This window comes from Adelges cooleyi, unplaced genomic scaffold (assembly GCF_023614345.1).
Source record: "Adelges cooleyi isolate 19-005CV unplaced genomic scaffold, UGA_ACOO_1.1 ACOO_flye_CR_arks_rails_tigmint_CR_PRNA_1, whole genome shotgun sequence".
NCBI classification, from domain to species: Eukaryota; Metazoa; Arthropoda; class Insecta; order Hemiptera; family Adelgidae; genus Adelges; species Adelges cooleyi.
Window position 1 is genome coordinate 3,974,975 of NW_026095751.1, and position 22,656 is coordinate 3,997,630.

Sequence of the window (22,656 nt, forward strand, 5' to 3'; positions counted from 1 at the left end):
GTGTTAATTATACATTCCTAATTAAATGTCTAAAAAAATTAAAAAAGGAATATGTACGATATTTTAATAATTTGACGGTCAGCGGATTTTTGTTTTTTTTTATAATAAAGTCTGGACTACTAGTTGGTTGGTTAAACTATAGTTTTTTTTTTAAATGTATTAGTCTGAAACTACTTTAGTACAATTTCAAAAACATACCAAGATAGATTTGCAAAGTACAATTTCAGAACCATACCATAATAGACTCGCAATAGATCAAAATCGTCAGTACTAAAATTTTTTTTATTTTACAGAGTGTCCTACAAAGAACTGACAAATGAAATAACTTTTGTTCTTGTGATTATTTTTAAGATTTGTTTTTTAAATTAATTTTTAACTCATTTTCACTATTAGCACTACGGTTTCTATTACTCTTAACCGTTTTTATTTTATTCAATTTAAGATGGTCGACAACTAATTTTGAATAATTATTAATAAAGGTTTACTGACTTGTACTCTTTAGTAAAAAGTGCACAATTTTGATATAACTTAACTAATGATAATAAAAATCAAATGTATATTACATAAAAATGAGTATATTGTTTCTCATTTTTGAAACATTTCTTATCATTTATGTTATATATAGACAAATATTATTAAGCGCAATATTATGTTGTGATTTTAACGCCCTACACACGTTTTCTCTTAAAATAGTTGATATTTTGTAGTTTTTCTAATTGGAACCCTGCCTGTTTGTGTTATATTATAATATTTATATTTGTGTCATTATTAGTATTTTATAAAACTTCACCATTTCTTGAAACATAATCGGTAATGTATATATTTAAATAATTTGCTGAAAATTTTAACAAATAAAATGAACCACTCTACCACCTGTCCTAAATCTAAACCTAACCAGTTTTGAATAAATGTTTTAAAAGTTATTTAAGTTCAACGTTTTGGGTGCAAAATTAAAAATGTACGTTCAATCTAAATTAGGCATCTTAGACTCAATCAATAGAATAAGATGTAAGATGTATTGCATACATTTAAATCTATATAAACAGTATTGTTTTATTACAGAAAATGCAGACCCATTTGATTTTGTTATTTGTCATATGCTTCAATACATTAAATCATAGTTTCCAACTACCATCTGATCATTCCGAAAAAATAAATGCATACACAACACCCTCCACATTGATCGACAAAAACTATGAGAATGAATTGGAAAAAAAACTTTTCAACATCAAAAACAATACCAATAGTACCATATGGATAGGTGATATGATTGCTATACATATGGACGGATTTGCACCGTTTTCTTATGACAATCCAAAGTGTACTGAGGATGGAAAACTGTACAGGAAACACTTGTTCAACCAAGATTTGTGGGCCTCTATAAATCTAGTTAGGTATTGTAACGATCACATTTCACCTGACCGTTACTTCGCGTCCCAAACCTACTGACACAGCACCCCCGACTATAGGTAGGGGTACGGTCGCACACACAGGACAATGCACGTCGCGTAGCATCTAATTACCCAGTTGACTTTACCATCCATCACGGACCGCCAATGGCCTCGACCTTGCGCACTATATTTTAGCCGTTTTACTACAAGCCGCCCATCCGACTATATTTTGTGTGCTTCCGTTTCATCTCCGCTTTGACCAACCATTTCATCGTCCAACCCAGGTCAGATTGCATATATTGTATAATTTTCTATTTTATTTAGCAACCATTAATTTAGAATAAAACATCTTGTAGCCTGCAGCTGACAGTTAGATTATTTAACAGTGTGACCGCCCGTTCTAGCTCCTCGGGCGGTATATTAAGTTAATAAGGAAGACTTTAAGGCCAACTAGACGTAGACAGCGGCCGAGCCAACCGTTTTCCCGTGGGGATCCGTCTATTTTAGCCTTATCGTCGGCCACTTTGCCTAGTCTAGCCAGCTAGACAAGTAGGTCCGTTGCAGTATTATAACCGTATTAACGAAACTTATACGTTTAGGTGTACAATTACACTTTAGAAAAAAACACGTGACCAACGTAACAATAACAAAGAACACTGCTACACTGCCATACATGTGAACACGAATTAACAAAGACACAAACTACGACCAAATCATGGCTGACTATAGACGTGGGCATCCAAAGCGCCCTGTACCGGCTGTAGCGCGGCGAAGATCATGAACCCCCTAGCGCATTAATTTTGAGCAAAATTGGAATTTTCAGACTTTTTCCTTTGTTAACACTATACAATACACCTTTATGCCAAATTTTACGTTTCTACCTATACGGGAAGTGTCTTATAATATTGATGATGAGTGAGCGAGTGTGTGAGTAACAATAATGCAAATTTTGAAATTCTCCCATTTTGAAAGGGCTGAATATAAAGGGCTCATATTTTTACAGTGTCAAAAAAGCTTATCTTAAAAAAAAAAACAGAGTAATGAGGGTTAGAAAAACTAGGTGAATTGGTTCGTGTAAAGATACACTGCCCTGCCGTGCGCTCAGTCTATTAAAAATGCGAGCATCTTAAAAAAAACGGCAAATGTACCACAATACTGAGTTTTCCGAAGGAATTGTTTGAAAATAAAAATGGCAAAGATGACTAAAAAAATGTATGTACTATGTAATTTATTATTTTCGTAAAACTTATTATATAACCGGGCAGCGATTTTTTTTTTTTTTAATTTAGGTGTATTAAATACAATTTGTCGCAATTGTGCTTCTTAACCAGAGCGAGACCGGAAACACAGGCAGCTAGTTTTAAAAAAGAACAATATTAATCAGATAACAAATTTTAACAATTTGAAGGTCAGTGGATTTTTGTTTTTTTATAATAAAGTCTTGACAACTGGTTCATTAGCAAAACTATAGTTATTTTTTAAGTGTATTAGTCTGAAGGTACTTTAGTAGAATTTCAGAAACATACCATGATAGACTTGCAATAGATTAAAATCGTAAGTACTAAAAATTATTTTATTTTACAGAGTGCCCTACAAAGACTTGACAAATGAAATAACTTTCGTTCTTGTGATTATTTTTAAGATTTGTTTTTTAAATTAATTTTTAACTCATTTTCACTATTAACACCACGGTTTCTATTACCTTTAACCGTTTTTGTTTTATTCAATTTAGATGGTCGACAACTAGTTTTGAATAATCACTAATAAAGTTATATTTAGATAGACAATAACGTGTATTGCATACATTTATTTCTATATGATCAGTAGTGTTTAATTACAGAAAATGCAGACCTGTTTGATTTTGTTATTTGTCATATGCTTCAATACATTAAATCATAGTTTCCAACTACCATCTGATCATTCCGAAAAAATAAATGCATACACAACACCGTCCACATTGAACGACAAAAACTATGAGAATGAATTGGGAAAAAAACTTTTCAACATCAAAAGCAATACCAATAGTACCATATGGATAGGTAATATGATTGCTATGCATATGGACGGATTTGCACCGTTTTCTTCTGACAATCCAAAGTGTACTGAGGATGGAAAACTGTACAGGAAACACTTGTTCAACCAAGATTTGTGGGCCGTTCAAAGTAAGTATCATCAGGTATAATAAACTTACTACATCAAAAAAAATAAGTCATTTAAAAATTTTGAGAAACCTCGATACATAATACATCTATAATACTACATTTGAATCATTGGATAATTGTGATACCATGTTTTTATTCGTTCTCTTAGAAGTTTCCTTTGATTATTTTAGTTTATAACGATAATAGTCATTGAGAGTTATGAATTATTTCAGTGTATGATTCTTCAGGAAAATATCCCGGCGGCCTTTTGTCTGGCATTGCATACGAAATGGGATATTATGATCAGTGTCTGAGAGCGCATTCAGAAGATTTAAATATATACAGTGCGTATGTTTTGCCGAACGTTCAGTTTCAAATTCCTGCAGCAAATGACAATACGTCTGTAGTAGGAAACAACAAAAGATCGGCTTGGAGAAATTTGAAAGTTAGTAAACATTTTTAAACATTTTATATAAGAGCAGGCCCAATTACCTAGTAGACTTTTAACGTTTATACTTAAACTATTTATTGACTACAACTAATATTATTGGTTCCAATGTATTAAATTTTTGTTTGTTTTAGAACGATGACAATTATTCAAGCCATAGCCAAAAAATCGTTAACATAAATTGGGCATTATGTATCCCGGACTCTTGTAGCACTAAAGACGTACAAGCATCAATGGAAGAATTGTTGAAGCCTATATTTCAACAATCTCATATTACAATCAAGGTTTCTGTTCATCCAGCTCTATACACATCAAACAGAACATCTAATGCAAAACCCACTGATGGATACCTTATTTTTTTTTAGTAAATTGCTTTGTTAAAATAAATACGACTATATTTTAGATAAAAATTAATTACTTTAAACAATATTTAAAAGTTATAGTAATATCTATATGTACTATTTAGCATGATTGTGATACTGATCTTAACGTTAAATATAGTTGGGACTTTGTACGAAACGAATATTATTGGGGATGAATACGTTCATTGTTCTATTTTAAGTATGTCCTATAGCAAATATGAAAATTTAAATGTTTTAATCATTTTTTTTTTTGTTTTTTTAGAAAATATTTTATTGGCTTTTTCTATTAGAACAAGCATGGCAAGAGTGTTTAAAACACAAAACAAAAATGAGTCGGCTTCAACTGATGCACTAAAATTATATTTTGCGATTTTTATACCCATAACACATAGAATTTATTTTGGCCGATATGTTGCAACAACCACTCCTTATTATATGGAAAACGTAATATAAATGATTGATTTTTATAATATTCATACAGCAAAGTAATGTAATATTTTAACAGTACCTTCATGAAAATGTTTTGCAATAATCTTGAAATGAACATAGATTTCTTATCCATTGTGTATGATTATGCGTCGACATTAAATTAACAATTAATAATGCAATTATTCGTGATATGTTTTAGATAATGAGTAATGTTTGGACAACATGGTTGAATTCACCGGTTTGTGTGGAAGTATTTTTTGTAATTTCAGGGTTTATGATGTATATGTCTGTGATCAACAGATTAAATAAAGAAAGAGAATTAAAATTTTTCAATCTACTATTTTATAGATTGACAAGGTAAGATCATTTTAAGGTTAGAATCAACTATCGTTTAAGTTAAGATGGTTTTTTTTTGTAATGGGTTTACTATTCAAAAGTTAAAACACATCAAAATTTAAAAGGCTTTATTATGTTATAGTATATAAAATTAAGTAATTTTATTTATTGTATCGTGATAATTTTACTACTGTTTATTAAATGTTGTTTAATACACATTTTTCAGACTTCTGCCAGCATACGTAATAGTTTATTTACTTTACATGTGTGTTTTACCTCACATAGCAGATGGTCCATTTTGGAAGTTATATGCAATTTGGGATACCAAATATTGTCGTAGAAATTTGTGGAAAAAATGTTTATTTATTGATACATACGTCGACGGCGTTGAAGAAATAGTAATGCCTTTTATAGAATAAATCAAAAATAATTATTTGCTACAAAAATTTTGAAAATGTTTACACCACTTGTTATCAACAAGCTGTGACCAAACAATTAAAAAGCAAATACATAATATTTTTGTTCTTAATCAATAAAAACTATTTTTTTAGTGTATGAGTGTTTCTTGGTATGTAATATGCGAAATACATTTTTACGCAATCGGAGTTATTCTAACGTACGCAATATGGAAATGGAAAAAATTAGGAATTTGGATTTTAGGAATATTATTTGCAGCATCAATTTTCATGCCAGCAAGGACGATTTATGCCAACCATTTGTCGACTGTTGTATCAGCAAAGTACTAGAATTAATATATTAAGGCAGTGAACTAACAAGTTTAATTTACTATTACAAAGCCTGAACATAGAAGAGCTTTCTGTTTAATCTGACTTATAATCATACTTATTTATAGGATACAGTTATATAGCAATATAGGTTCAATAAATTATATTGTTTCAGCACAAAGAATTTTCGATCACAACCATTTATCTTATTTGTATACATGAAGAGTCACCAAAGAATTACAACATACCTGATCGGAATAGCAGCGGCACTCATATTAAGAAAACTAAAAGAAAATGGTTTCAAAATATCCGTTGTGAGTATGCAATTACACTGAATATTTATAAGTATCTTTTATAATACATTTTTTGATAAAAACACTTTTATTTTTAGCAAAGCAAGACGTGTGGTTCCATAATTTCTATTATAATGTTCGAGTTAAGTTTATATTCACCGACTTACTTTTTTTCACCTGAAATAAAATACAACCCGTGGCATCACGTTTTATACTTTACTCTACAAAGGATCGTAGTCGCAATTTGTGTATCATATTTCATGGTCACTAATGGATTATCAAGTTCTGGTACACAATTTTTGTTTATGATTTCTAATAATAGTTCAACAGTTATTAAAAAATATTACATTATACAATTACTGAAGAAACGTATTATGTTTCAAATTATAAGATTTGTTACAATGTTATTTAATAATGATACTGATAGTATGTACCATGGAAAAGTAACGTGGCATTATTAGAAAGCAGATAACGAAGAAGAATTGATTTTAAAATCTTATCTTGGCCGAAAATGCATTATTTTCTTAACAAATAATAAAAAATGTATAATTTATTTGGGTATTTTTATTAAAACATTATTTATTTTATTCCTGTCAAAATATTATTTCTAAATCTAACTAAAAAATGTTTTACCAATAGTTATAAAATATTTTATTTTTGCTGTGAGGAATTTAGTTATTGTCAACGTAATTGGTTTTGTACAAAATTATCATACGACATTTTTTTTTTAATTATACTTTCAGATTTAAATCTGAAAGGTTCTATCAGCAAGTTTAAAAATAGAAATTTTTTTTCTGTTATGGGAAAGCTTACTTACGGTCTATTTTTATGTCATAACTTTTTTATAACACAATCACTGTTTTCCAATAAAACACTTGTGGAATTCGACTTGTGGATTATGGTATGGTTTGATTTCTATTCAGTAAAACATTTTATACCTATACAATAATAGATAATTTTTTTTTATTATCTCAAAGAATGCTATTAAATAATATGTTATAAACGTGTATGTGTATTTTTAGATCCGATCTTCAATAAGTGATGTTGTATTAGGATTGTTTTGCAGTTTACTAATAGTTTTGTTCGTCGAAACCCCTTGTATTACGATTAGACATAATTTAGACAATTATTTTCAGGTAAGTTTTAATTGAAATATTTAAAAAAAAGTCTAAGATCGTATAATAATTTTAAAATGTTTTACACACATTTTTTTCAGGGTGTAAAAAAACAAAATATTTCCACCTCGCAGAAAGACGATAACAAAATGAAAAAACAATAAGTATCAAGTTTAGGTGGTCAAGTACACTTTTTAGCGATGAGAAGGCACTAACAGTACACCATTTTAACTCAAATGTATAATTATGAGACACTATCGGCTTTTTATGTCGGAATACTGATAAAATAAACTATTTATTACAATTATGATAAATTGCTTATAGGTACATTTTGCGTAAAAGGTTTCTTAAAAAAAATTTTAGTTGTACTTAATTTTTATTGTTGTGCTTAGGTAAGGTACTTTATAATAACTAATATTTAACAAAATTGCTATTTAAGTATTGAATTTTATTATATTATTATACATTAATCATTATTATGATAGACATATACATCTTTTTTGTTCATAGTTTAGTTTTTCTCAAGTTAAATTATGTTCTTCTTACCTGCCTCCCTCTCTCCTCTATAGTATCAAACCTTGAGTTTTCATCAAGGTTTTACTTACTTTATGACACAGTGTACATTGTATACTGTTTTCAAAATTATTAAAATTAGTTCCACATTTTGATTCCGATTTTTTGAAAATTGTTTTGGGACTTGAAAATTAGTAAATTTCACACTCAGTTTTCTCGAACATTAACATGTTCGAGCACCATCATGACGGATAAGCGCGAAAATGATGGAAACACGACAGGGGCACAGTTTAGGCAATCCTAGAAACACCCATGAAGGTGTATAAGGGACTGGACCGCCGTCAGTACAATGCCTTCTGTATTTTGTATCAAATTGTTTTCTAAAATTATTAAAAAAAAAATAAAACTCTTCCATGCATATCTATAAATGGTAGAAGTGTTAAATACCAATGAAGATCATAGTAAATTTTATAATACTGTTAAAATTGTGATTTCAATATTAGATCTGATTTATTACTATACTTTTGGGTTCATCGTCTGTCTGTAATAACAGACACATAAACAACATAAAAAAATGTATGTCTGTTACCTGTTGACTATGTTAACTTATTAACTCATAGCAAGTTATACATTTAATAAGGTCAATGTGAAAATGATAACACTTATTTGGTTTTTAATTAATAAAAATAAAATGTTGACTACACCTTTTCGAGAAAACTGTTTATGTTATTTACTTATTCCCAAATTTATTTTCAAAAAAGTTGAATCAAAATGTGGAACTAATTTTAATAATTTATAAAACAGTCACCCCTTAAATTTAAGGTACAACTGGGGTGACCTTTTTGATTTTAGTGTAAAATCAATACATTCTGTAATGAATATAATGTAGAAAGCGATTGATATCTATCCTAAGGAAACCTAACCTAACCTAACCTTAAAGATTACCTATTTCCTTCAGTTGTACATGTGGAATCTGATTTTGCATCATGTCATTCGAACGGACATCCTTTAATAATTCCACTTGTATAATTTACTTGTGCTATAAGACCGTCAGACCTAACATGTGTATGATGTGTGTTTAGGTAGAGGTGTTTATCATCGCACCTAACCTAACTTTAGGTTAGTACATCATATAAACTCAAATGTAAAATTATTAGACACTATCTGCTTTTTATGTCGAAAAACTAACAAAAAAATTTTTCAGCCGATTCTGCAACCACGAAAGAGCATTTTCATGTCTCGTTGAAATACCGAATAAATTTATATTAGCTGTGGAATTATAATTAAAAAAAAAAAATTACATGGAGCTTCCAGTTACAGCATAAGGTCAAGTAGATTAAAAAATTATGTACAATCAAGTTTCTGGCTAAAATTGTAGTGTTTATTATCTGGCCAAAAGTAACTTACATAGAGAATTAAATTATTTTGAATTTATTATTTAGTTCTAATTTGAACGTTGAACGTACAACATATCTCTTATCTACTATATCTTACCCCTCTCCCCTATCCACTATCTCCCGTCCCTATCACTCACCCCTATGTCTCACCCTGATCTTCTACCCCTATATCCCACCCCTATCACCTGTTCCCAACCCCAACCCGATTCCCTCTCCCACCCCTATATCCTGTTCATAACCCCAACCCCATTTCCACCCCTACCCCTTATATCCCACCCCTATCTCCCACCCCTATCTTCCAACCCTTTCCCACCCCTATCTCCCACCCTTTTCCCACCCCCAACTTCATCTTCATCCCCATTTATTTTTTCGTTACGCCTTTTGGCAACGCTTTTTTGATAACGCTTTTTTCGGTTATGTGCCAGAGCTAAGACATGAAAATTTATTTATTTATTTTATTTATTTATTTATAGTAATTTACGCCAAACGGCTTTTTATAAATTAGACAATAATATATATATGTAGTGATATTTAAAATACACAAATCAACCAAAAGAAAACGAAACAAAACAACACAACAAAAAATATACATAATAAAAAGGTAATATTGAGAGGTGTGGCTTTAACACAAATAATATAAATCATAAATCGTTAAAAATTCCCATCATACGAATGAGAGGTGCATTTTTAGTGAAATTGGATCTGGTGGTAGGAAGATAAAAGAACTTTTTAAGTCTGGTGTTAGTCGGGACCCGAATACTAAGTTGTTCCAATAAGCGAGGGGCGTCAACTCGGCCGTCTAACAAACCCGAAATAAACCGAGAGCAGAGGTTCTTGCGCCGCTGCTCTAGTGGTTGCAGTCCAAGAACATTATTAATGGGACTGTAATCATGAGGTGGGTGTAAGATTTTTAAGCGGTACCCAACAAAACTTAAAAACCTATTCTGTACACGGTTCATTATCTGTCTGTCACCTGCAGTATATGGCGCCCAAATGACTGCACCGTACTCTAGGTTAGACCAAACTAGGGAATTATATAGGGCAGACAGACATTTACACTTATTAATATTCAGTGATAGACCTAACAAATTACACCAGATTGAAAATTTATCCAAAACGGTTTGTAGTACAAGGCAGTCTTCCTGCGATGAAATTGCATAAAAAATTTTGGCGTCATCAGCAAAAAGTAGAACACGGCATGGGGAAACAAAGGAATAAACGGTGTTTATGAAGATATTAAACAGAATGGGACCAAGATGACTACCCTGAGGAACTCCGGACAGCGCTTGAAAATAATCTGATGCATTTCCAAAAAGATTTACGAACAGTCTGCGCTCCATAAGGTAAGATCTCAACCATGAAAGAAGTGGTTCACCAACTCCAAGACGATCCAGAGCATATATCAAAGAACGATGGTCGATAGAGTCAAATGCTTTATTAAAATCAGTATAGATGACGTCAACCTGTTGCTTTAATTCAAACGCCTCGTGAACGAAGGAGGTGAAATCGACTGCGCTAGTAGCTGTTGAGCGACCCGGGATAAACCCGTGTTGATCAATTGAAATAGTTGACAAAAGAGGTCGGTCAATGTTTTTTAGCACAATTAATTCAAATATTTTACCTAAAAAGGGCAACCCAGAAATGGGCCGATAGTTTCTAATGTTAGTCGGATCACCCGATTTTAAAATCGGTGTGATTCGACTAACTTTCCAAACTGATGGAAAAACGCCCTCAGAAAGCGACTTATTATAAATCAAACAGACAGGTAAACAAAGAATATCGCGACAACGATATAAGAATTGAGCAGCAATTCCATCAGGCCCTGAACCGAGAGTAGTAGCCAATGAGCTAAGAGCAGCGTTTACCTCGCCAATGGATATAGATAAAGAGGACGGAAGGAAGGAAAATTGACTTGGGGTAAACTCATCCAATAGGGTTTTAGGGACGATTGTGGGTGCTTTATATACAGATGAAAAATAGGAGGCAAATAAAGTAGCTATTTGATTGCCCGAAGCCTTGACAGCATCTAAGTGTACTTCTTCAGGAATGGCGTGACCTTTCTGGCGGCTACTAACAAAAGACCAAAACGAACGTGGATTAGTACGCAATTTGTTCTGTAAGGTATGCATATAATCTCTGTACAAACGTTTTGACTCAGCCTTGCAACGAGCGCGCAATAAAGAAAATGTATGGTAGCGATTAGGACCGTCTAGGGTTTTGTAAGCTTTATGGGAAAATGTCAATTAAATATAATAACTAATATTTAACAAAATTTATAATTAAGTATTGAATTTTATTACATTATTATACATTAATCATTATCATAATAGACACTTACATCTTTTTTATTCAAAGCTCTAGTTTTTTTCAAGTGAAATGAAGTTCTTTTAACCTGTCACCCTCTCTCTTTTATAGTATCAAACCTTTATTTTCTTCAAGTTTTTCTGAATTTATCACACAGTGGAAATTGTATACTATTTTAAACATTATTTAACATAAACATTAATTACAGAATGTAAAAAAACAGAATATTTCTAAATCACAGGAAACGATAATAAAATAGTAATAAAATAAATATCAATTTCCAGTAGTCCAGTACACTTTTTAGCGAAGAAAAAATATGAACGAGGGCAGAACACCGTAGTAATTTTATTAAATTAATATTTGACTGCCTGGTTTTTTTCCTGTCGGAGAACTCAAAATAAAATATTTAATAATATTATTATTTAGTTATACTTTTTGGATTACAAGTTTCTTCAAGTTGAATGCTTCACCCTGTATAATATCAAAAAAAAAGTGTTGTATATTTATATAGTACACACTACTCATATAATACAACATTATATGTAGTCTTTATACAATATTTTAAGTTCCTAAACCCAAAACAGCTTGTAAAATCCAAATTATATGATTTTTCATTTATAAAAAAAATGTTTTGTACAGATTTTTTTTACAAGATATTGATACACAAAAGATTTATCTTCAGTCTAACTTTCCGCTCTTAAGTCTTTTAAAATTGGACTTTACTGGTTTAAATTTTCTATCCAAATATTTGCACCGATTTTTAATTGAAGACCTGGGGCAACAACAAGACATATACTTTTTTTTTAATTTTTGGAATTTTTCGAAGAATTTTTTTTTGCTATTTAAATTGTTTTGAAAACAATTTTTTTTAAAAAAAGAATATCTTTTTGTGTTGTTGACATAAGGGTTACTTCACTTTGAACGGGGCGTAGTGTGATCGAAGAGGTTACAGGCCTACAAAAATGATATCAACTCAATGTGATAAAAATCGCTTTCAACTAAACGCATTGATGTTAATCTGAGTGTCAGCGTCCAACACTCAGTATGCTACTTTCTCACTGTGATGTATTATACTGTGTTTGGTTTGGACTTAACTGGTTTAAATTTACTATACAAATATTTGCATCGAATTTTAATTAAAGATAACCTCTACGTGTCCTTAAGATAATTTATAAGTTTAAGAAAATTGTTGACTGTTATAAATAATAATAAATTAAGTTCTGTTAGAGGTATTACCATTTAACAATGCCGTGTCAGCTCATTTAAACAATAAGCCAATCTTATTGGAAAATCCCACTATATTAGCAATTATGTTCCCACGTGTTAGATATATATTCATAATTAAAAAAATTTACATTCGAAAAATTCAAAATCGAAAAAGAAATACATACGATATTTTAATAATTTGACGGTCAATGAATTTTTGATTTTTCTATAATAAAGTCTGGACTTTATTATAGAAACCAACCAATTATATGGACAACCAACTAGTAGTTGGTTGGGTAAACTATAGTTATTTTTTAAGTGTATTAGTCTGAAGGTACTTTAGTAGAATTTCAGAAACATACCATGATAGACTTGCAATAGATTAAAATCGTAAGTACTAAAAATTATTTTATTTTACAGAGTGCCCTACAAAGACTTGACAAATGAAATAACTTTCGTACTTGTGATTATTTTTAAGATTTGTTTTTTAAATTAATTTTTAACTCATTTTCACTATTAACACCACGGTTTCTATTACCTTTAACCGTTTTTGTTTTATTCAATTTAAGATGGTCGACAACTAGTTTTGAATAATCACTAATAAAGTTATATTTACTTGTACTCTTTAGTAAAAAGTGCAAAATTTTGATACAACTCAACTAATGATAATAAAAATCCAATGTATGTTATATAAAAATGATTGTATTGTTTCTCATTGTTGAAACGTTTCTTATCTTTTATGTTATATAAAGACAAATATTATTAAGCGCATTATTATGTAGTGATTTTAACGTTCTACACACGTTTGCTTTTAGAATAGTTGATATTTTTTAGTTTTTCTTATTGGAACCCTGTAAATTTGTGTTATTTTATAATATTCAATTTTGTGTCATTATTAGTATTTTATAAAACTTCACCATTTCTTGAAACATAATCGGTATGTATACATTTTAAAAACTTTTAAAATTGAAAATAATTTGCTGAAATATTTGACAGACAAAATGAACCACCCTACCTCCTGTCCTAAATCTAAACATAACCAATTTTGAATGGATATTTTTACAGTTAGTAAAGTTCAAAATTTCAGGTGGAAAATGAAAAATATACGTTCAATCTAAATTAGGCATCTTAGACTCAATCAATAAAATAACGTGTATTGCATACATTTATTTCTATATGATCAGTAGTGTTTTATTACAGAAAATGCAGACCCGTTTGATTTTGTTATTTGTCATATGCTTCAATACATTAAATCATAGTTTCCAACTACCATCTGATCTAGTGATTTTAACGTTCTACACACGTTTGCTTTTAGAATAGTTGATATTTTTTAGTTTTTCTTATTGGAACCCTGTTAATTTGTGTTATATTATAATATTCAATTTGTGTCATTATTAGTATTTTATAAAACTTCACCATACTTTGGAACATAATCGGTAATGTAAATATATTTTTATCACTGTAGAAAAAATTTACTGAAAATTTTGACAGATAAAAATAACCACCCTACCTCCTGTCCTAAATCTCAACCTAACCAGTTTTGAATAAATATTTTTACAGTTATTAAAGTTTCGGGTGGAAAATGAAAAATATACGTTCAATCTAAATTAGGCAACTTAGACTCAATCAATAGAATAAGATGTATTGCATACATTTAAATCTATATAAACAGTATTGTTTTATTACAGAAAATGCAGACCCGTTTGATTTTGTTATTTGTCATATGCTTCAATACATTAAATCATAGTTTCCAACTACCATCTGATCATTCCGAAAAAATAAATGCATACACAAAACCCTCCACATTGATCAACAAAAACTATGAGAATGAATTGGAAAAAAAACTTTTCAACATCAAAAACAATACCAATAGTACCATATGGATAGGTAATATGATTGCTATGCATATGGACGGATTTGCACCGTTTTCTTATGACAATCCAAAGTGTACTGAGGATGGAAAACTGTACAGGAAACACTTGTTCAACCAAGATTTGTGGGCCGTTCAAAGTAAGTATCATCAGGTATAACCTTCCTACATCAAAAAAAAAAGTCATTTAAAAATTTTGAGAAACCTCGATACATAATACATCTATAACACTACATTTGAATCATTGGATAATTGTGATACCATGTTTTTTATTCGTTCTCTTAGAAGTTTCCTTTGCTTATTTTAGTTTATAACGATAATAGTCATTGAGAGTTTATGAAATATTTCAGTGTATGATTCTTCAGGAAAATATCCCGGCGGCCTTTTGTCTGGCATTGCATACGAAATGGGATATTATGATCAGTGTCTGAGAGCGCATTCAGAAGAGTTAAATATATACAGTGCGTATGTTTTGCCAAACGTTCAGTTTCAAATTCCTGCAGCAAATGACTATACGTCAGTAGTAAGAAACAACGAAAGATCGGCTTGGAGAAATTTGAAAGTTAGTAAACATTTTTAAACATTTTATATAAGAACAGGCCCAACTACTTAGTAGACTTTTAACGCTCATACATAAACTATTTATTGACTGCAGCTAATATTATTGGTTCCAATGTATTAAATTTTTGTTTGTAATAATTGTTTGTTCTTAGAACGATGGCAATTATTCAAGCCATAGCAAAAAAATCGTTAACATAAATTGGGCATTATGTATCCCGGACTCTTGTAGCGCTAAAGACGTACAAGCATCAATGGAAGAATTGTTGAAGCCTATATTTCAACAATCTCATATTACAATCAAGGTTTCTGTTCATCCAGCTCTATACACATCAAAAAGAACATCTGATGCAAAATCCACTGATGGATACCTTATTTTTTTTTGGTAAATTGCTTTGTTAAAATATATACGACTATGTTTTAGATAAAAATTAATTACTTTAAACAAGATTTAAAATATTATAATAATATCAATATGTACTTTTTAGCATGATTCTGATACTGATCTTAACGTTAAATATTGTTGGGACTTTGTACGAAACGAATATTATTGGTGATCAGCATTTTCATTGTTCTATTTTAAGTATGTTCTATAGCAAATATGAATAATTCAGTTATTGTAATGACTGTTTTAATCATTTTTTTTTTGTTTTTTTAGAAAATATATTATTGGCTTTTTCTATAAGAACAAGCATGGCAAGAGTGTTTAAAACACAAAACAAAAATGAGTCGGCTTCAACTGATGCACTAAAATTAATTTTTGCGATTTTTATACCCATAACACATAGAATTTATTTTGGCCGATATGTTGCAACAACCACTCCTTATTATATGGAAAACGTAATATAAATGTTTTGTTTTTATAATACTCTTACAGCAAAGTAATATAATATTTTAACATTACATTTATGCAAATGTGTTGCAAAAATCTTAGATTTCTTATCCATAATGTATAATTATGCGTCGATATTAAATTAACAATTAATAATGCAATTATTCGTGATATGTTTTAGATAATGAGTAATGTTTGGACAACATGGTTGAATTCACCGGTTTGTGTGGAAGTATTTTTTGTAATTTCAGGGTTTATGATGTATATGTCAGTGATCAACAGATTAAATAAAGAAAGAGAATTAAAATTTTTCAATCTACTATTTTATAGATTGACAAGGTAAGATCATTTTAAGGTTAGAATCAACTATCGTTAAAGTTAAGATGGTTTTTTTTTTAATGGGTTTACCATTCAAAAGTTAAAACACATCAAAATTAAGAAGGCGATATTATGTTGTAGTACATAAAATTAAGTAATTTTATTTATTGTATCGTGATGATTTTACTACTGTTTATTAATGTTTTTATACACATTTTTCAGACTTCTGCCAGCATACGTAATAGTTTATTTACTTTACATGTGTGTTTTACCTCACATAGCAGATGGTCCATTTTGGAAGTTATATGCAATTTCGGATACCAAATATTGTCGTAGAAATTTGTGGAAAAAATTTTTATTTATCGATACATACGTCGACGGCGTTGAAGAAATAGTAATGCCATTTATATAATAAATCAAAAATAATTATTTGCTACAAAAATTTTGGAAAATGTTTACACTACTTGTTGTCAACAAGCTGTGACCAAACAATTAAAAAACAAATCCATAATGATTATGATCTTAATCAATGGAAACTATTTTTCTAGTGTATGGGTTTTTCCTGGTATGTAATATGCGAAATACATTTTTACGCAATCGGAGTAATTCTAACGTACGCAATATGGAAATGGAAAAAATTAGGAATTTGGATTTTAGGAATATTATTTGCAGCATCAATTTACATGCCAGCAAGGACGATTTATGCGAAACAATTGTCGACTGTACTATCAGCAAAGTACTAGAATTAATATATTAAGGCAGCGAAATAACAAAAATGTATTTACTATTACAAATCCTGAACATAGAAGAGCTTTCTGTTTGATCTGATTTATAATTATACTTATTTATAGGATACAGTTATATAGCAATTTAGGTTCAATAAATTATTTTGTTTCAGCACAAAGAATTTTCGATCTCACCCATTTTTCTTATTTGTATACATGAAGAGTCACCAGAGAATTACAACATACCTGATCGGAATAGCAGCGGCACTCATGTTCAGAAAACTAAAAGAAAATGGTTTCAAAATATCTGTTGTGAGTATGCAAATACACAGAATATTTATAAGTATCTTTTATAATACATTTTTTGATAAAAACACTTTTATTTTTAGCAAAGCAAGACGTTTGGTTCCATAATTTCTCTTATAATGTTCGCGTTAAGTTTATATTCACCGACTTACTTTTTTTCACCTGGAATAAAATACAACCCGTGGCATCACGTTATATACTTTACTCTACAAAGGATCGTAGTTGCAATTTGTGTATCATATTTCATGGTCGCTAATGGATTATCTAGTTCTGGTACACAATTTTTGTTTTTGATTTCTAATAATAATTCAACAGTTATTAAAAAATATTATATTATACAATTACTGAAGAAACGTATTATGTTTCAAATTATAAGATTTGTTACAATGTTATTTAATAATGATACTGCGAATAGTTTTATAATCAACTACGAAACCAATACTTTGTAAAAGGCAAATAATCTAAAAAAATACAGGGAGAAAATGAAAATTTTTAATGGTATTTATAGACTTAGAAAAGGCATATGATAAAGTTCCCACTGAGGTTTTGAGGTAAACGTTATAAAAGATAGAAGTGCCGAGGGTGTATGTGAAAGTAATAGAGAAAATGTATGAAGGGGCAAGTTCAAGAATAAAAATTGTGTGGGGATAAATTGAAAGTTTTAGTGTAAAAATAGGTGCATCAAGATTGATCGTTAAGTCATTACTTGTACTCTTTTGTAATAGTCAAGATTACAAAAGATATATAGGGAGAGGTGCCATGGTGAATGATATTTGTGGATGAAGTAGTGTTAGTGGGGAAAAGGCCAGAATAAACGGATAAGAGTGAAGAAAAGCGCTTGAAGGAAAAGAACTGAGTTAGTAGGAGTAAAAGTAGACAGTCGTGTTTGATTTTGGAGAAAGGTATATGGCATGATAGGTAATGCAGATGGGTGATGATAAAGTGTGTGAGGTTAATAGGTTTAAGTTTATAGGATCGGTCGTACAAAAAAAAAGATGGGAGGACGTGAAAATTGAATTAATTGTGGACGGATGGATGGAGGGGAGCATCGTGTGTTTTGTGTGACAGGAGGATGCCTATTTGTTTGAAATGTAAATTGTATAGGTCGGTAGTGAGGCCAACAATGTTACATGGATGGAAATGTTGGGCAGTAGATAAGAAAACTGAACAGAGAATGAGTGTAGTGGAGATGAGAATTTTTAAATGTATAAGCTGAGTTACTAGAAAGGATAGAATAAGAAATTAATACATCAGGGGAAGTCTAAGAGTTGCATCAATTTAAAAGTAAATTAGAGAGAATAGGTTGAAATGGCTCGGTCGTGTTATAAGAAGAGATGAGGCAGTGGCAGTGTGAGGTTTTATGAAGATGAATGTAGAGAGAAAAATAAGAAAAGGCAGACAAAAGATAATATGGATGGATGGAATATTGAATAATAAGTGAATAGTTTGGGTGATTAAACGAGATGTAGAAGACCGAGCTCAATGGATGTGCAGGACTAGGGTGGCCGACCACATGTAGTTGGGAGTGTACGGCGAAGATAAAGAAGAAGATGAAGGTGTTGTCATCACCTAACTTAACTTAATAGTATGTACCATGGAAAAGTAACGTGGCAATTTTAGAAAGAGGATAACGAAGAAGAAGAATAGATTTTAAAATCTTATCTTGGTCTTAACAATTAATAAAAAATTTATAATTTTTTTGGGTAATTTTATTAAAATATTATTTTTAAATCTAACTAAAAAATTAAGATATGACATTTTTTTTTCTACTTATACTTTTAGATTCAAAATTCAAAGGTTCTATCAGCAAGAGCACTAATAGAAATTTTTTTTCTGTTATGGGAAAGCTCACTTACGGTCTATTTTTATGTCATATCTTTTTTATAACACAATCACTGTTTTCCAATAAAACACTTGTGGAATTCGACTTGTGGATTATGGTATGCTTTTAATTCTATTCAGTGAAACTTTTTATACCTAATGCAATAATATTCATACAATAGTAGATAATATATTTATATTTTCTCAAATTTAATGTTAGTAAATAAAATGTTAGAGACTTGTTTGTGTATTTTTAGATCCGATCTTCAATAAGTGATGTTGTATTAGGATTGTTTTGCAGTTTACTAATAGTTTTGTTCGTCGAAACCCCTTGTATTACGATTAGACATAATTTAGACAATTATTTTCAGGTAAGTTTTATTTGAAATATTTAAAAAAAAGTCTAAGATCGTATATTAATTTAAAAATGTTTTACACACATTTTTTTCAGGGTGTAAAAAAACAAAATATTTCCACCTCGCAGGAAAACGATAACAAAATGAAAAAACAATAAGTATCAGGTTTAGGTGGTCAAGTACACTTTTTAGCGATGAGAAGGCACTAACAGTACACCATATTAACTCAAATGTATAATTATGAGACACTATCTGCTTTTTATGTCGGAATACTAATAAAATAAACTGTGTATTACAATTATGATAAGTTGCTTATAGGTACATTTTGCGTAAAGGGTTTCTTAAAAAAATATTTTAGTTGTACTTAGTTTTTATTGTTGTGTTTAGGTAAGGTGTTTTATAATAACTAATGTTTAACAAAATTGCTATTTAAGTATTGAATTTTATTATATTATTATACATTAATCATTATTATGATAGACATATACATCTTTTTTGTTCATAGTTTAGTTTTTCTCAAGTTGAACTATGTTCTTCTAACCTGTCTCTTTCTCTCTTTTATAATTTTAAACCTTGAGTTTTCATCAAGTTTTTACTTACTTTATGACACAGTGTACATTGTATACTGTTTTCAAAATTATTAAAATTAGTTCCATATTTTGATTCCGATTTTTTGAAAATTGTTTTGGGATTTGAAAATTAGTAAATTTCACACTCAGTTTTCTCGAACATTAACCATGTTCGAGAACCATCATGACGGATAAGCGCGTAAATGATGGAAACACGTCAGGGGCACAGTTTAGGCAATCCTAGAAACACCCATGAAGGTGTATGTGTGACTCGACCGCCGTCAGTACAACGCCTTCTGTATTTTGTTATCTAAAATTAGTTTAAAAAAAAAAGGCTTCTATGCATATCTGTAGATGACAGAAATGTTAAATACCGATGAAGATCGTGGTAAATTTAATAAAACTGTTAAAATTGTGATTTCAGTATTAGATCTGATATATTACTATACTTTTGGATTGATCGTCTGTCTGTAATAACAGACAAATAAACAACATAATAAAAATGTATGTCTGTTACCTGTTGACTATGTTAATTTGTTAACTCATAGCAAGTTATACATTAAATAAGGTCAATGTGAAAATGTTCACACATATTTGGTTTTTAGTTAATAAAAACAAAATGTTGACTACACCTTTTCGAGAAAACTGTGTATGTTATTTACTTATTTTCAAGTCCCAAAATTACTTTTAAAAAAGTGGAATCAAAATGTGGAACTAATTTTAAAACTTTTTAAAACAGTCACCCCTTAAATTTAAGGTACAACTGGGATGACCTTTTTGATTTTAGTGTAAAATCAATACCTTCTGCAATGAATATAATGTAGAAAGCGATTGATATCTATCCTATGGAAACCTAACCTAACCTAACCTTAAAGATTACCTATTTCCTTCAGTTGTACATGTGGAATCTGATTTTGCATCATGCCATTCCAACGGACATCCTTTAATAATTCCACTTGTATAATTTACTTGTGCTATAAGACCGTCAGACCTAACATGTGTATGATGTGTGTTTAGGTAGAGGTGTTTATCATCGCACCTAACCTAACTTTAGGTTAGTACACCATATAAACTCAAATGTAAAATTATTAGACACTATCTGCTTTTTATGTCGAAAAACTAACAAATTATAATATGTAATTACAGTAATAATTAGTTAATTATAGATAAATTTTGGGTAAAGGTGTTTTATAATAACTAATATTTAACAAAATTTGTATTTAAGTATTGAAATTAATTCCATTATTATACATTAATCATTATCATAATAGACACTTACTTCTTTTTTATTCATAGCTCTAGTTTTTTTCAAGTGAAATGAAGTTCTTCTAACCTGTCTCCCTCCCTCTTCTATAGTATCAAACCTTGGATTTTCTTCAAGTTTTTCTGAATTTATCACACAATGGAAATTGTATACTATTTTAAACATTATTTATCATAAACATTAATCACAAAATGTAAAAAAACAGAATATTTCTAAATCACAGGGAACGATAATAAAATAGCAATAAAATAAATATCAATTTCCAGTAGTCGAGTACACTTTTTAGGGAAGAAAAAATATAAATGAGGACAGAACACCGTAGTAATTTTAATAAATTAATATTTGACGCCTGGTTTTTTTCCCTGTCGGAGAACTCACTGTAATGCATTATACTGTGTTTGGTTTGGACTTTACTAGTTTAAATTTACTATCCAAATATTCGCATCGACTTTTAATTAAAGATAATCTCTACGTGTAATTTTTTGAGTTTAAGAAAATTGTTGACTGTTATAAATAGTAATAAATTAAGTTCTGTTAGAAGTATTACCATTTAATAATGCCGTGTCAGCTCATTAAAAACAATGAGCCAATCTATTTGGAAAATCTTACTTAAAACTTTAGTGATAATCATGTTCCCACGTGCTATTTACTTTTTATTTACCTACTAATTAAAGAAATAATGAGCAATGAATTAATATAGGCTATACAATTTTATGTTACCATCAGAAAAACTAAGTTGGGAAAAGGATCACATTGTGTTAAAACATTATGGTAAAAAATAATGTAATTATTAACTAAGGTCAGTGGTTGAGTAGTTCACGATAAGTTAACCCTGTATAATATTAAAAAAAATAGTGTTGTATATTTATATAGTACTCACTACTCATATAATACAACATTATATGTAATCTTTATACAATATTTTAAGTTCCTAAACCCAAAACAGCTTGCAAAATCTAAATTTTATGATTTTTCATGTTTTTCATTTATAAAAAAAAATGTTTTGTACAGATGTTTTTTTATAAGTTATTGATACACAGAAGATTTATCTTCATCCTAACTTTCCGCTCTTAGAAGAAATAATGAGCAATGAACTAATATAGGTTATAAAAATTTATTTAAATTATTTTAAATTATTATTATTTTTTTTTATCTTGTTTATATTATTTAGTTGTTCGCCAATATTTGTTTGATATCACAACGGCAGTATTAGAATATCAATATTGTGAAAAAAATGTTCTAAATCGTATAAATAAAATAATCTATTTATTTTAAAGTTTTTTTAAGTATAATAATATCCCTAACAAAAACCTAACAGTAAAAAATGGCCAAGTTCCAGACCCCCTCCCAAAAATGTCAGCCTATCAAAGTAGTGAT

General features: G+C 29.7%; 2 protein-coding genes across 5 annotated transcripts in view; both read left to right on the forward strand.

Annotated features, from left to right (window-relative positions):
- The window catches only part of LOC126840371 (nose resistant to fluoxetine protein 6-like), a 39,505-nt gene that overhangs the window by 8,054 nt on the left and 8,795 nt on the right, over positions 1 to 22,656 (forward strand). The window contains exons 13-14 of one of the 3 annotated variants that reach the window (XM_050576094.1): positions 7,148 to 7,261; positions 7,342 to 7,442. In XM_050576094.1, the coding sequence (XP_050432051.1) occupies positions 7,148 to 7,261; positions 7,342 to 7,404 (177 nt within the window). In that variant the 3' untranslated portion in view covers positions 7,405 to 7,442. Of the gene's footprint in view, positions 1 to 6,007; positions 6,147 to 7,147; positions 7,262 to 7,341; positions 7,443 to 22,656 lie in introns of those variants that run through there. The other 2 variants (XM_050576354.1, XM_050576182.1) reach the window with 2 other exon arrangements.
- On the forward strand, positions 214 to 19,859 carry LOC126840587 (nose resistant to fluoxetine protein 6-like). 2 transcript variants are annotated; one of them, XM_050576475.1, is made up of 14 exons: positions 214 to 263; positions 14,349 to 14,670; positions 14,881 to 15,092; positions 15,244 to 15,473; positions 15,577 to 15,671; positions 15,747 to 15,928; positions 16,102 to 16,259; positions 16,461 to 16,632; positions 16,787 to 16,974; positions 17,137 to 17,275; positions 17,353 to 17,542; positions 19,052 to 19,209; positions 19,348 to 19,461; positions 19,542 to 19,859. In XM_050576475.1, exons 2-14 carry the CDS (start codon positions 14,352 to 14,354, stop codon positions 19,602 to 19,604), a joined length of 2,220 nt encoding a protein of 739 aa, XP_050432432.1. In that variant the 5' UTR covers positions 214 to 263; positions 14,349 to 14,351; the 3' UTR covers positions 19,605 to 19,859. The 2 variants fall into 2 exon arrangements, with proteins under 2 accessions (XP_050432432.1, XP_050432512.1); XM_050576555.1 differs by lacking the exon at positions 214 to 263 and adding an exon at positions 12,939 to 13,050.

Bases quoted from the DNA above. Each gene is read 5' to 3' on its own strand.
- LOC126840587 (XM_050576475.1), top strand. From the start codon at position 14,352: ATGCAGACCCGTTTGATTTTGTTATTTGTCATATGCTTCAATACATTA. The intron at 15,929-16,101 runs GTAATATAAATG...GATATGTTTTAG, and splicing joins CTCCTTATTATATGGAAAAC to ATAATGAGTAATGTTTGGAC. The intron at 16,260-16,460 runs GTAAGATCATTT...CACATTTTTCAG, and splicing joins CTATTTTATAGATTGACAAG to ACTTCTGCCAGCATACGTAA.